Source organism: Xenopus laevis, chromosome 6S (genome assembly GCF_017654675.1).
Source record: "Xenopus laevis strain J_2021 chromosome 6S, Xenopus_laevis_v10.1, whole genome shotgun sequence".
Classification (NCBI taxonomy): domain Eukaryota; kingdom Metazoa; phylum Chordata; class Amphibia; order Anura; family Pipidae; genus Xenopus; species Xenopus laevis.
Window position 1 is genome coordinate 25,890,436 of NC_054382.1, and position 14,981 is coordinate 25,905,416.

Below are 14,981 nucleotides of genomic sequence, written 5' to 3' on the forward strand. Positions count from 1 at the left end.
TGTTTTATTGCTGCTGAACTTCTCTGTTAGTACAGTAAATTACAGCATTTCTAGCCATATTCATTTTTAGGCTTTATTTTTCCTTTAAGCCTGTTAAAGAGGTAGATGATACTGATTCACTAAGTATAATATAGACAGTTTTCAGCAAATAATTGAAATACTATATTAATTTATTTATAACTAGTCTTGGAGAATGGTGATATTTGATTAAATATATGATAACGTAGAGAGGCTAGTACAGTCCAGAAAACATATATATATATTTTTTTTTACAGAATGATATATCAAAGTCTACAATGGTCATAGCAGGTGCTGCCACGGTAAGTAAACTAAATTTAGAAAGATTTACGCTTATGTTTTCTTATGTAGGAAATGCACAACTGATCCTGCTTAATAAAGACATTGCACAGGAGGAAGTAGGAGAAAAAATGTAAACTACTAATTTATTATACTCCGCTTTTTGGGGGCTCAAGTTCCTGAACAAGCCTAGCATTTGCCCCACACTGGGAAATTGTTTAATTAAGCTTGTGGTTCATCTGCTACCTTCAAAGCTTACTTGAATTTCCAATATGCTACCAACTGTGTACAGTAATAATACCGCTGTGCACCTGAGCATACGTTAATACAAGTCCAGTATTTATTGCCCAAGAAAGATCTTTTTATTTTCAGCAGTTTGCCTTTATTTTGCCTCTAATAAAGTTAAACTGTGCCTATGCAGTAAAGTAGCAATTAAAATAGTCAATGCAAGCTAAGAATTCCATTTAAGCTTACCTTAAAGGAATACAATGAATCTTACTATACTTTCCACAAACACTCATGTTCTATAATAATGTTAGATGGTACCTAACAAATTAGAGAAGAGCATGGTTTTTCAACAAGCATCAGCTCAAATTTCTTTAGGCAAAATGCATTGGCCGGATCCTTGCACCACATCTGGTGGACATGCCATGGAGCCATCAGGTTTTGGATTAGACTATACAATATACTTGACATTGTTCTGCATGTACCACTGGAGTTCCTCCTGTACAGGTATGGGATCCATTATCTGGAAATTTGTTATCCAAAAAGTTCCAAATTACAGAAAGGCCGTCTCCCATTGACTCAATTTTATCCCAAAAAAAAATCAAAATTTTCTCAAAAAATCCACATTTTTAGAAATGATTTCCTTTTTCTCTGTAATAATAAAACAGTACCTAGCACTTGATAGAAACTAAATTTATCCTTATTGGAAGCAAAACCACCCTATTTTGTTTATTTAATGTTTACATGAATTCTATCAGACTTAAGGTATGAAGATCCAAATTACAGAAAAATCCATTATCAGGAAAACCCTACGTCCCAAGCATTCTGGAAAACAGGTTCCATACATGTACAAAAAGCCAGGAAAATTCAATAAATATAAATGGCTTCATATTTCTACAATGCAGGCCATTGCACAATCCTGTCTTTTAAGTCTGTCTGAATATTAAGTTTACTGTATTCTAGCTAACCTCCTTTATGACATTTAGGGGCACATTTACTATTGGTCTAATATCGAGGGTTAATTAACCCTCGATATTCGACCCTCAAAGAAAAATCCTTCGACTTCGAATATCGAAGTCAAAGGATTTACCACAAATGCTTCGAAACCAAAAAAAACTTCGAAATTCTAAGTATTTTTCATTCTAATCCTTCACTCGAGCTAAGTAAATGTGCCTCCATGGCCATGTCTAGCTTTCTTAAAACCTGAAAGCCATGGATATTTACATGCTCTCTGGCTCAGCAATGAGAACTGCACTTCAGTATGAATTTTGTTTTTGTGCCTAAAATGACCTTAAGGGGTGCCACCACACTCAAAGAAATTCTTTCCTCCTATACCTGCACCCCCCCGCCACCTCTATACTTATTCCCTCTCCCCTGACAATTTCCCATAGGAAAAAGCCATCAGCCTGTGATATATTACCTCTTTACCCACCCCAAAAATAACTACCAAGTTTTTTTTTTTTGGGATGATGTCATTAAATTAACGTTTGTTTACACTACATGTTTCTTTAGTGGTCGATAAAGATTAACAATGGAAGCCGTGAATCTCTTGCCCAGTACAAAGTGAACATGACTGCTGTGGCCCCTGTTTTGGAAAACCTGGCTGAGGTCAGCCAAGTATACTGGTTCCTGCAAGGTAACTTGATGCATAAAAGTATGAGACTTGGGGGGTTATTTATCAAAGTCCGAATGCCAAAAACTTGAAAAATTCAAGTTTTTTTTTTTAACTACAAAATCTGACTTTTTAGTGGAAAGCAAACTCCAAGGCTGCAAAAAGTACAAGTCCAAAAACCCGGCATCTCTGACCTGCCGAGGTTGTATATAAGTCAAAAGGAGAGATCCCTATCCTATTTTGACGTTTCTGTGGTCTTTGCTGGAATTAGCCCGAAAATGTTATTATTTCAGACTTTTTGGGCAAAAATCAGAAAAAATCGTATGATTCGGCAAAATTTACGTTTTTTTTTATGATTGGATGTCCTGAAAACTGGCCTATATGTGTGACCTCCTTTACGTACTCAGAGCTGATAAAACAACTGTAAGGCTTAGTATAAATCAGCTATATAATACAGTATATTAATTTATAAAGACAAATACAAGAACTGCAAGACAAATGTACAATTACAATTTCAGGACCACAGACAATTCAAAATATGTATATATGTTGCAATACTGAACATAATACAGTAATACATTTGTGTGCTTTGAAGATTGTTTAACATATTTACAGTTATACATATGAATGGGAGCTGACCCATAGAGAATGTAACTATTGTAACTATAATGCAACTATTTCTGCAATAGTTCAGCTCACTCAGTGGTCAGTCTATTGAGACTATCAATGTCTCTTGTGACTATTCAGCCATTTATAACACAGACAGTGTGTTCTGTTTTTTGTGTACTTTTGTATCAGTTGCATTAAATACACTTTTCATTAGAAAAACAAACCATATCTGAAGTTGTGATTTGTCAACATTATTATTTAAGCAAAAATCTTTTGGATTTAATGAGTACCTTATGAACTTAAACTTGTTTCTGTAGATCCGGTGTATGAGCCTTTGTTAAGTGAAAGTCGCAAAATGATCACAAACGACAGGATTGATGCATACAATGACATTGCAGCTGGAATATTAAATGGCACTACCAGAAAATCACAATCAAAAGTAAACATTTTCAGTGTTTCGAGACTTATATCTGAAGAGATCATTTCCAAATCGTTCGATGGTCTGCATCTCCCTGAGCCAAGCAAAGATATCGTAAGTACATTTTTATGATGGTTTTAACAGGGTGAGCAATTCAGAATGCTGTGTGTTAACTGCTTTCCATTTAGACATGAAAACCTGTTTTGTTTATCCCCAGGATGCAAGTGATAGAACACTAAGGGGCACAAGAGCTTATATGCCTTCCATTTTGAGGGGGGGGGGGAAGTAGCAGGTCTTTACACTCTGTGTTGCAATATGTAAAAGCATGAGGCAGTAAACAAAGTGCATATTTGCACATTACACACAGTGCTCTATTATGTTAATGGCCCTTATGGGTTTGTGATACAAGGGGGTGTAGTAGCAGTTGCAAAATTTGCCTTAGCTCTAGAATTAATAGATAGAAAGCAAATGTTTCATTGGTTACTATATGCATATTATGCACCTATTATTGCTTTCCCACCAACACTATTATCACAGCTGATCTGTTCTTTAGCACCTGGTTTATGACCTGGGTGTTGTATGGCAAACAGGTGCACATTGTGGGTTCAGATTCATTTCAGCCAATTACTTGGATTTGGGTGAAACCAAATCCTGCCAAAAAAAAAGTCTTGGATTTGGCTGAATCCCAAATCCAGGATTCAGTGCATCCCTAATTATATTATATTATTAGATATTATAGCTCATGCATGTTTGTGTTTTTGTTTTACAACAGAGTGCCATGGTTCTCATGAACGCGTTCTGCAACAAAATTGTAAATCCCATCGACGGTTCATGCTGCCAGCCTACTCCTTCCCTTACCATCATACAGAAATTAGCTGCATGCTTTTTTATTTTTGCCATGATCGCTTTTGTATTGATCATTGTCCAGCGAAACAAGCATCGGAGGAACAAACAATGCAACGATATAGAGAGTGGGGAGGAGAAGAAGCCAGCCACAGCAACACCCGCTGCATCCAGCCTGGAAAATCTTCTCTTTTCTCTCAGCAAACTGGGCCTCATTATGGCCTATTTCTACTTCTGTGACAGAGCAAACCTGTTCATGAAGGAAAACAAATTTTATACACATTCTTCTTTCTTCATCCCAATCATCTACATCCTTGTCTTAGGACTGTTTTACAATGAAAACACTAAAGAGGTAATGTTTGTGTTTGTACTAATAGCATGTTTGTGTATCACTGTTTAGATTTGTGTGACCAGGTATAAGCAGAGCACATTTTGAACTGTGTTCAAGAATACAGGTCATTAAACAGCCACTTTATTCTCCAAACACATTTTTCTGGAGAATTGTGTTTAATGCAAGAGAATACTATGCTAGCGTAGGTTCATTTCATCCCTTTCTAAAAGCCATAATAATACCAAGGCAGTTGTACCTGTTAAAGATAAGTTTTATTTACAGCCCTGTTCCTTATGGCTTCTTGGTAAGAAAAACTAACACAAATAAAGGCTATAGGAGGTAATTTTCCCTCTAATTTCTCGAGGTTGTGTGCACAAAAATGTCCGGTTTGCACTTAATAAAAGTGCACAGAAGTCCAAGCAAGAGTTTGTGTATATACAACGTGCTTTGTGTACTCAATTCACTGTGTCATAAATTGAGTGTTTGTTAGTTAGTGCACAGCTCTATTAAGATTAGAAGGAACATTAACGTCAAAAAATGAAAGTGTTTTAAAGTAAGCCTTTTTTCAATATCAGCCGTTGCTACACAGCAGCTTGTTTATATGAACTATAGTAGTGTTTCTGAAGCAAACAGATCAGTTTTACCAGTGCAGGGCAACAGTACGTGATATTTTCCTTACTTTAAAATACTTTCATTTTTTGGTGTTACTGTTCCTTTGACCCGACCAAGCAAGTCAATGGCAGTTTAGGCAAGACTAAAACGCCAACTAATGTCCCTATATTACATATATTAAGGATGCACCAAATCCTATATTCGATTTAACCAGACTAATAGGCAATGGTAGTTTAGGGAAGGATTATTTTTCACCAGGATTCCAATTCGTACGAATCCAAGGGCTTTGAACCTATCTAACTGAACAAAAAAAAAAAATCAATGCACGCATTTTTGCTAGTGCTCCTGCTTTTCCGACACAGAAGAAGGGTTTGGATTTGGTTCAATATTCACCCAGAAATAGCTTTTATGTACATATCTTAAGGTTGTGTTAAACATTGTAGTTAGATACGTTTAGTTACAAAATGCACTGTATGAACTATTTCCTCTGATAAAAACTGCATTGTCATTTTGTCCCAGGCTAAATTATTAAACAGGGAACAAACCGATGAATGGAAGGGGTGGATGCAGCTTGTCATATTGATCTACCACATCTCTGGAGCAAGTTCTGTAAGTGAAATATTTACTTACACTTCTGTAAATAACTTTGTCTGGTAGTATTCCAAGTGGCAAGTCCCATTATTAAAAGCTGCTGTATCCTGTTGCTTCTCTTAAAGGGATCCTGTCATCAGAAAACATGTTTTTTTCAAAACGCATCACTTAATAGTGCTACTCCAGCAGACTTCTGCACTGAAATCCATTTCTCAAAAGAACAAACAGATTTTTTTTATATTCAATTTTGAAATCTGACATGGGGCTAGACATTTTGTCAATTTCCCAGCTTCCACTGGTCATGTGACTTGTGCCTGCACTTTAGGAGAGAAATGCTTTCTGGCAGGCTGCTGTTTTTCCTTCTCAATGTAACTGAATGTGTCTCAGTGGGACATGGGTTTTTACTATTGAGTGCTGTTCTTAGATCTACCAGGCAGTTGTTATCTTGTGTTAGGGAGCTGTTATCTGGTTACCTTCCCAATGTTCTGTTGTTAGGCTGCTGGGGGGGGAGGGGGTGATATCACTCCAACTTGCAGTACAGCAGTAAAGAGTGATTGAAGTTTATCAGAGCACAAGTCACATGACCTGGGACAGCTGGGAAATTGACACTATGTCTAGCCCCATGTCAGATTTCAAAATTGAATATAAAAAAAATCTGTTTGCTCTTTTGAGAAATGGATTTCAGTGCAGAATTCTGCTGGAGCAGCACTATTAACTGATTCATTTTGAAAAAAAATTTTTCCCCATGATAGTATCCCATTTAAGAATTGTTTGCTGTTGCTCCCTTTTAAGAATCATTCCATGCCAATGAATGTCTCTTCAATACATAAACTTATTCCACAGCACTGTACAGTAGAAGGGTGTATAAATTAAGCATACAAATTACATTCAAATACTGATGGATGCAGGAAGTATATCCTATTTTACAATATAAATACTGTTTATAAATACAGTTACATTCACAATTAAGTATAAAGAGAAGCTAGAGGAAGAACTTTCAAATTAATTGAGAGGGGATATTTGCAAGATTTCTTGGTATGATAAATCTTCTATAACAAGGATAATTGATAGAGGACATATGCAAGATTTCTTGATATGGTAAATGTTCTATAACAAGGATAATTAAGAGAGGATATATGCAAGATTTCTTGGTATGATAAATGTTTTATAACAAGGATCAATCAATAGAGTTCGAATGCAGGACAAATCCACAGCAGTATTTTTAACTGCAAAAACTTTTATTGGGAATGCACAACACACAACATGTTTCGGGCTAGGCCCTTTATCAAGTGTGCAGGAACATACAAGGTGTTGGTATTTAAACATTTTGTGACCTTTCACCTAATGTGATGCATTGTGGGTAAGTCAGAATTGGTATTCATTAAAACCATTTAAAACAATTAAATCAATTAATATGCATAACACAAACAGTTTTTCAGTGTCCACGAAATTCGCTTGAATCCACCAATTTGTGAAGTATTCGTGTAGTGAAAATACTAAAACCTTTCAAAATTTAACACTATTTAAGACAAAAATAAAAGAGTCCATTTCTCCATTTCCACTTGTCGCCAGGCCAATACTCCAGTAGTCTAGCCTATACGTAAAGGAAACTGCCGTTAGGCCTATCCAGGCACTAGCTATAGAAAATGTTGTTACTCACGCATTATTGTTACATTAATAGTGATTTAAAACACTGTTGCTTTCCAGGTTAGTAGATACTTTTTGTATAATGTTGTTACTATGTCAACATTGTTATATTTACTTATAATTGCAACATGATGTAGCCAGCATGTAATTTTAGTCTCCTGTATCAAAACTCACCATTGCTTGATACGGCAGGAGATCCGTAAAGACTAGCTAGCTGACTGTCAATATCTCCTGTAGAAGAAATAAGTAATTAATACTCTAAAACTTCAGATTTACAAAAAGCATACTAAATTTAGTTGTTCATTCATCCCTTTAGGATAAACACAATCCAGGCGCCTAATCCAACGTGCTTCTCTTTGCAATAACATGGTATTCCTATCGCCCCCTTTATGTGGTTTCGGCACGACCTCCAATACCTTCCATTTTAATTGGCAGGCATTATGTTTAGCAGTGGCAAAGTGTCTCGATACTGGAGTGTCATTATAAGTGTCTGCTTTAAAATTTCTGATGTTATTTTTATGTTCCTTAATTCTAATATTGACAGAACGAATTGTTTTACCCACGTAAAGTATTCCGCATGGACATTTCAATACATAGACCACAAAATTAGTGGTGCAGGTGGCAAAAGGCATTAGTTTTATTTCTTTACCTGTTATTGGATGGTTTATGTTAGCACCTTTTATGATTGAGTTGCAGCAGTTACAGCTCATACAGGGAAAAGTTCCGATCTTAGGTTTGCCCTTAAATATATTGGTTTTATTATCAGGGCCTGAAGTGGGACATAGTATATCACGCAAAGTTCTACCCCTTTTGTAAGCAAAACGTGGCGGGTTGGAAAAGATTGCTCCATACTTGGGATCAAGTTGCAGTAATGGCCAGTATTTTTTAATTACATTTTCAATATTTTTGCTCCGTCTATCATATTTACTGATAACGGTTAATCTGTCAGTATCTCTTAATTTCTGCTTGCTACTCAACAGGTCCTGGCGGGGTAATTTTTGAACTTCATTATTGACCTGGGACAATTTGCCCTTAGGGTATCCTCTTTCTAGAAACCTTTTAGTTAACTCGTTTGCTGCCTCTTTATAGGCAGTATCAGTAGATGCCCTTGGGAATAGCATTCAAAGTTTGGGGGTTATGAAAACTCTTTTTATGTAAAAGATTATTCCTATCCATCTTTTTCCTGTACAAATTTGTACTTAGTACATTGTTTGCTAGTTTTATACTAATATCAAGGAAGTTAATTTCACAATCAGAGACCTCCATTGTAAATTTGACCGTATGGTGTGCTTCATTAGCCATTCTCACCATCTCCTCAAATTTATCCACGGTTCCTTCCCAAAATATTAGTATATCATCCACATATCTATGGTATTGTTTTATGTACTGCAAATATGGATCTCTAAGAAACAGCTTTTTTTCAAGTTCATAAACGAAGAGGTTAGCAAAAGAAGGAGCGACCGCTGAACCCATTGAGGTACCTTGCTTCTGCCAGTAGAAAGAATCCATATGTTTGAAATAATTCTTTTTGAGTACAATCTCAAGGCAATCCAGAATAAAGTAAATCTGTGCATGGGGTATAGTGGTTTCAAGCAATGCCTCCTCTATGCATTTAATTCCCTCATCCTGAGGAATAGAGGTAAAAAGGCTTTGGATATCTATACTGCACAGCAAGGTACCTGGGTTGACATTCAAATTTTTTATAACAAGGATATCTGGATGGTGATGGGCTAAATGCTGCCCTTCAAAGGATTATAGACCCAACCCTGCCTAAAGCTCCAAAAATAAATAAGTATATATATAAATTTGTGCAACATAATTTGGTCTTTGTAATCTGACTCCTTAATATGTAGTATAATGAATATTCAGCACCCTAGCAAGGACAAGTTGGACATACAGTATAAACAGCAACATAACTACCTCATGCTGCGCCACCCTCCAAAAACTCTTCGGAGGGGCCTGACGTGCGCAGCAAACCCAAATACCTGCCTGTTTCCCTCATGTCCCTTGCTCACGTTTTTAGGTGGGAGAACAGCTGAGAAGAGGTAGAGATTTCTACAACTATAGAGGAAGCTGCCCCCCCCCCCCAGTCTGGGCCCTTCTGTTCCCCAGACCCCTAGAGCCACTAGAATCGCTATGTTGAGGGTTTAAGGTTTTATGTTGTTATGCCAGAAACTAATACTGTAAATAAATGTAAATAATTTAGCTTTATAGTTAAAACAAACAGGAACACAAATGATAATTGTGCTCAGGGATATGAGCCCAAGGAGTGTCCACAAACAAATGAATACAACGTGTCAATACTGAAAAGTGACTTAAGTCCCTTTTCAGTATTGACACATAAGTGTAAATAATATATTCTGTACAGTAGTTTAATCGTTTGCTAGAAATAAACCCTTGATGAAAGCTAATGACTTTTCATGCTTGCTTATGATATATATTTCTTATTGATCTCACCAAAAAAAATTTTTTTTCATCTTTATAAAAACAGTTTTTGCCAGTGTATATGCACGTCCGAGTTTTGGTTGCTGCCTACCTATTCCAGACGGGATATGGACACTTTTCTTATTTTTGGCTTAAAGGTGACTTTGGAATTTATCGCATTTCCCAGGTATGAAGGTAACACTGGATTATTAAAAGCACACATTTATGAAAAAAGTAGCAAGTATAGGCGCAAAGCACCCCGTTGCCTGACTTTTATTTGCATGTTATGCCCAGCAGCATACAACTTTTCTATGTACAGTATGCATACAAAAGAGGCAGGAGTTGGGTGGCACATGGGTGTTCCTGGAATGTAGGGATGCCCTGAATCCACTATTTTGGATTCGGCCAAACCCCCGAATCCTTTGCGAAAGTTTCGGCTGAATACCAATCCGAATCCTAATTTGCATGTGGGAAGGGGAAAAATATTTTACGTCCTTGTTTTGTGCCAAAAAGTCACGCAATTACCCTCCCCACCCTAATTTGCATATGCAAATTCGGATTCGGTTCAGCCTGGCAGAAGGATTCAGCCGAATCCTGCTGAAAAAGGCCGAATCCTGGCCAAATCCCGAACCAAATCCTGGATTCGATGCATCCCTACTAGAATGCCTCCTAGAATGAAATTCAGAATTTCAGTAAGGAATTCCAGTAATCCTGCTTATGGTGGCATTAAGTACATAGCTTCATTGCACCTGACCGTTCTATGCTCTGCTCCTTGCACTGGATTTTTATTCTTTTTCAAGGAGAAAAGCATAACATGCACTTGCCAGTGGTACTTGGTAACTTGCACCACTATCATTGGCAAATGAACCAGAGAGTTTGTATTTTTGCCTGAAAACAAGGCACTTTTTAAGAAAATAGTTTAGTTGGAAAAATACATTTTGACATCACAATAACATTTTTGTTTGTATAAGTGTTAAGAAATATATAAGCCACCTTCTTTTTTGTTACACAAAGCAATGACTGCATATTTTATCAAAATTGTCACAATATGCTGATAGATGATAGGCACCAGCCATTACATAAGTACTTACTATTACTAAATTAATTGTTTATAGGATGATTAGCAATGGTGGTATTTTAAGTCAGGGATTCACCAAATCCAGGATTTGGCCAGGATTCGTCCTTTTTCAGCAGAATCCTTTTTTCCGGCCGAACCGAATCCTAATTTGCATTTGCAAATTAGGGGCGGGGAGGGAAATTGTGTTACTTTTTGTCACAAAACAAGGAAGTAAAAATTTTTTCCCCCTTCCCACCCCTAATTTGCATATGCAAATTAGGGTTCGGTATTCGGACAAATCTTTTGCGAAGGATTTGGGGGTTCGGCCAAATCCAAAATAGTGGATTTGTCGCATCCCGATTTAAAGTGGAATTTTGTAGAGCTCCGGGGTCATTTGGTAGATTGTTTATGAATTTCCCCCAGGCAACTTTTCACCTTTATTATACACGGGAATTGAATTGGTATCTTTGACGCAGGTTGTTTTCCGCTTGAACTTCCTCGTAGTGGTGCTCTGCATAGTGATGGACCGGCCATATCAATTCTATTACTTTGTTCCATTGGTAACGTTTTGGTTCATGTTCATCTATGCAACGATGGCTTTCTGGCCTCAGATACTCCAGAAAACTGCAAATGGTAATATATTTATGTTTATCATTCTATTCTTTTCTCTCAATGATTCAATTTGTGTATGCTTGTGAACATGCCAAAGTACAGCTGTTTCAGAAAGATATGTATAGCACTTATATTTTATAAGTATGGTACAGTCTGTCAGAATCTGTACAGCAGCCCAGAGTCTGGCCACCCTTTAGGTACACACACCAGTAGAATGTGAGTTACACACCCATATGCAAATTAGGATTGGGTTCGGTATTCAGCCAAATATTTTGCAAAGGATTGGGGGTTCGACCGAATCCAAAATAGTGGATTCGGTGCATCCCTACAGTGAAAACCACTCTGACCAAATCTTCTCCCTATTTTTCAGTAAATTTTCACGAAAATATCTTGTGCAGGAAAAGACCCGATAAATCCCTTACCATGCAATTTTTTTCGGATTTGTCACCAAAAACTGTGACTTTTTTGGATTTGACACCCGAAACCACAAAATCCTATTATAGAATGAAACCCTTCGCAGATCAGGATATGTTCAAAATGTCAACGGGACATGTGCCATTGACATCTACATGAACTCGGCAGATCTGAGTCGGAGTACTTTTTTATTCGGACTTTTAACACCATCGGGGTTTTAATAAATTTTTTTTTTTTCTACAAAAAAATTGTTTTTCCCCTTTAAAAGTCCAACCAGAAAAAATTGTACTTAAATAAATAACCCCCTTAGTCTGCAGCCTTCGTGACATGCTTTTATTTCATATTAGGAGTAAATAATCCTTTTACAGATGCATGTGAATGATGATAGGAGAGATTACATTTAAAGGGATTCTTTTAGGAACACTGGGCAAATTTGCTTCATTGCAGTAAATGTTGAATAATGTAAAGCAAATCTTTGACTGTTTGTAATTGCTGTAGTTGCTGCACATGTGTAAATCTGCTCAGTGTGTATATGAGCCTCAGTATTTGTTCCCAGACAGAGAATAAATCGATTTTTTCCTTTCTTCCAGCAAACAGCCTGTGGAATGTCGGCCTTATTCTGAAACTTTCTTCTGCTTTGCTATGCATAGTTTTTCTGTCATATTCTCAGGTATGTATGTTTTCCATCTCTATAAGTATAACCTAATTAATGTCAAAAGGTTTGCTCCAGATCGAACAACCAAAAGCAACCAATGAGCATTTATCTTGAAAGATAGTGTCTAATTGGCTGCTATGGGTTAGTATACCTGATGCAATCTAGAATTCCCCGTGTTTGGTGCTGCAACTTTTTTTTAGGAAAATCAGAGATAATGTGTGTGTCAAATGCACAGGAGACTTAGCAACTGTCAGGCACTTTGTGCTGTAAAGTAGAATGAACAAAAGGACACAATTGTAGCAACTGCCTTATGTACGCATGAGTTTCATAAACCCCCAAAATATGGAACCATTAATATAAAATGTAGATACTAGTTTAGTTATTGGTTTCTGTCTTTGATTTCACTGCTCCTGCTTCCAGGCAGTTCTTTGTAATGGATTCTAGAATAAATGGTACCGTAATAACATTTTATAAACAAAATAACAAATACACTAAGGAAATAATAGCATTAAAAGGTGTGACAAATATTACTGCAGGGGGGTATAATAAATCTGCTCTGAAAGGGGATTGGAATTCAGTGTTTCTTCAGGAAATAGTTTGCCTGGATTTTGCTTGCCAAGGAGTAAGTGTCTTTTTGACTAGTGTTAGTGTTAAACTCGTTTCTGTCGCTTTGTACAAACAGGGCGCCTTCGAGAATTTATTTTCCCTGTGGCCTCTCTCAAAGCTGTTTGAATTAAATGGGAATGTTTACGAGTGGTGGTTCAGGTGGAAACTGGACCGTTTTGTAAGTATGCCTTTTTATTACTCTTTTCAAAAGGCTTTAGTATATATAATAATAATAATGTTTGTTTAGTTTTATTTGATCCATCTTTTAGTATGTTAATTATGAACAGTGGTATTAGATACTGTAGTACACAGTATAGTATCCGTTTGGCCCTATGGGGACAATCAGACATTTTTTTTTTTATGGGGTTGACCTGTTTACCTCCTTAAATGAGAACAACAAGATCAAGTGCCAAGCTACATCCCACATCACACTATTCAGTAAAAAAAATCAGCTATTACTGCACTACATACCCCTGCTTTTTACTGTAGTCCATAATAATAATAATAATAGGCATTACGTTTGTTAACCAATAAGGTCCTTGCTTTCAAACAGCAGAATAGTAAATTCTACTTGCTAGTTGGTTGGGCCAAAGTTAAAATTTTGTTGGGATGATAGTATTTCACTAATATTTTACAACTGTGCATTTCCATTTCTTTATTAAAAAGTACGCCAACATCTCTCTGCCCTCAGAGCATCTTTTGTTGCTCAATTAAAAAGTGTGTGTGGGGGGGGGGGTGGTCTGATTGTTTAAATGCCAGCAGATGTAGAATTGATGGCACTGACATTAAAGGGATTCTGTCATTATTTATATTCTGTAGTTTTTATTTCTGAATTACACTGTTTACGTTGCAAATAATTCACTCTACAATTTAAAAATTCATTCCTGAACCAGCAAGTGTATTTTTAGTTGTAATATTGGTGTGTAGGAGGCATCTCAGGTCATTTTGCCTGGTCATGTGCTTTCAGAAAGAGTCAGCACTTTAGGATGGAACCACTTTCTTGCATGCTGATGTTTCTCCTACTCAACGTAACTAAATGTGTCGCAGTAGGACCTGGATTTTACTACTGAGTGCTGTTCTTATACCTACCAGGCAATTGTTATCTTGTTTTAAGGGAGCTGCTATCTGGTTCTGTTCTGTTGTTTGGCTGCTGGGGGGGAAAAGGAGGGGGTGATATCACTCCAAATTGCAGTACAGCAGTAAAGAGTGACTGAAGTTTAGCAGAGCACAAGTCACATGACTGGGGGAACCTAGGAAACTGACAATATGTCTAGCCCAATATCAGATTTCAAAATTAAATTTAAATAATTTGTTTGCTCTTTTGAGAAATTGATTTCAGTACAGAATTCTGCTGGAGCAGCACTATTAACTGATGTGTTTTGAAAAAAAACATGTTTTCCGATGACAGTATCCCTTTAAAGGAAAACTATACCCCCCAAGCATTATTTACTCTATAAAAAGATATTGCATAAAACAGTGTTTTAAAAAAATTTTTTTTCCCATGGCATTATTCCTTTAAAGTACCGTTGTGGCTGCAGTGTGCACTGCCAGGTCGCCTTTGAATCCATGCCATGTCGCAGTCTTACTGGCACCGCCTGTAACTTTCCACTATGGGTAATCTCATAAAGGAAATGTATGGCCTCTTTAGATTATTGCCCAGTGAAAACTCATCAGTAGGCACCATTGAAACAGTACCTTCCAGTGGTCATATTGTAATTAATTTTAAACTAAACATGTCTCAGGCAGGAGTGTGTCCCTGAAATGGTTGTGGTTATTCAAAAATAGGGATGTACCATATCCATTATTTTGAGATTCGGCTGAACCCAGCATCCTTTGTTAAAGATTAGGACGAATACTGAACCAGAACACGCACAGTCAAACAATTTTTTACTTCCTTCGATTTGGTTCAGCCAAACACTTGGATTGGTCCAAATCCTGCTGAAAAAGGCCAAATCCCAAACCAAATGAGAAATAATTTTTTAAAAATAATTTTTAATTTAATCAAGCTGGTGTGGATTTCATGGGTAA

The 14,981-nt window shown here is 36.8% G+C and overlaps 1 protein-coding gene across 4 annotated transcripts in view; it reads left to right on the top strand.

The window, feature by feature from the left end:
- Nucleotides 1–14,981, top strand: part of casd1.S (CAS1 domain containing 1 S homeolog) — a 35,763-nt gene that overhangs the window by 17,060 nt on the left and 3,722 nt on the right. For all 4 annotated transcript variants that reach the window (XM_018269187.2, XM_018269188.2, XM_041567482.1 and 1 more), the window contains 9 exons: nt 276–320; nt 2,035–2,158; nt 3,061–3,275; nt 3,934–4,356; nt 5,467–5,556; nt 9,677–9,796; nt 11,143–11,299; nt 12,283–12,362; nt 13,030–13,131. In XM_018269187.2, coding sequence (XP_018124676.1) covers nt 276–320; nt 2,035–2,158; nt 3,061–3,275; nt 3,934–4,356; nt 5,467–5,556; nt 9,677–9,796; nt 11,143–11,299; nt 12,283–12,362; nt 13,030–13,131 — 1,356 coding nt within the window. The remainder of the gene's footprint in view (nt 1–275; nt 321–2,034; nt 2,159–3,060; nt 3,276–3,933; nt 4,357–5,466; nt 5,557–9,676; nt 9,797–11,142; nt 11,300–12,282; nt 12,363–13,029; nt 13,132–14,981) is intronic.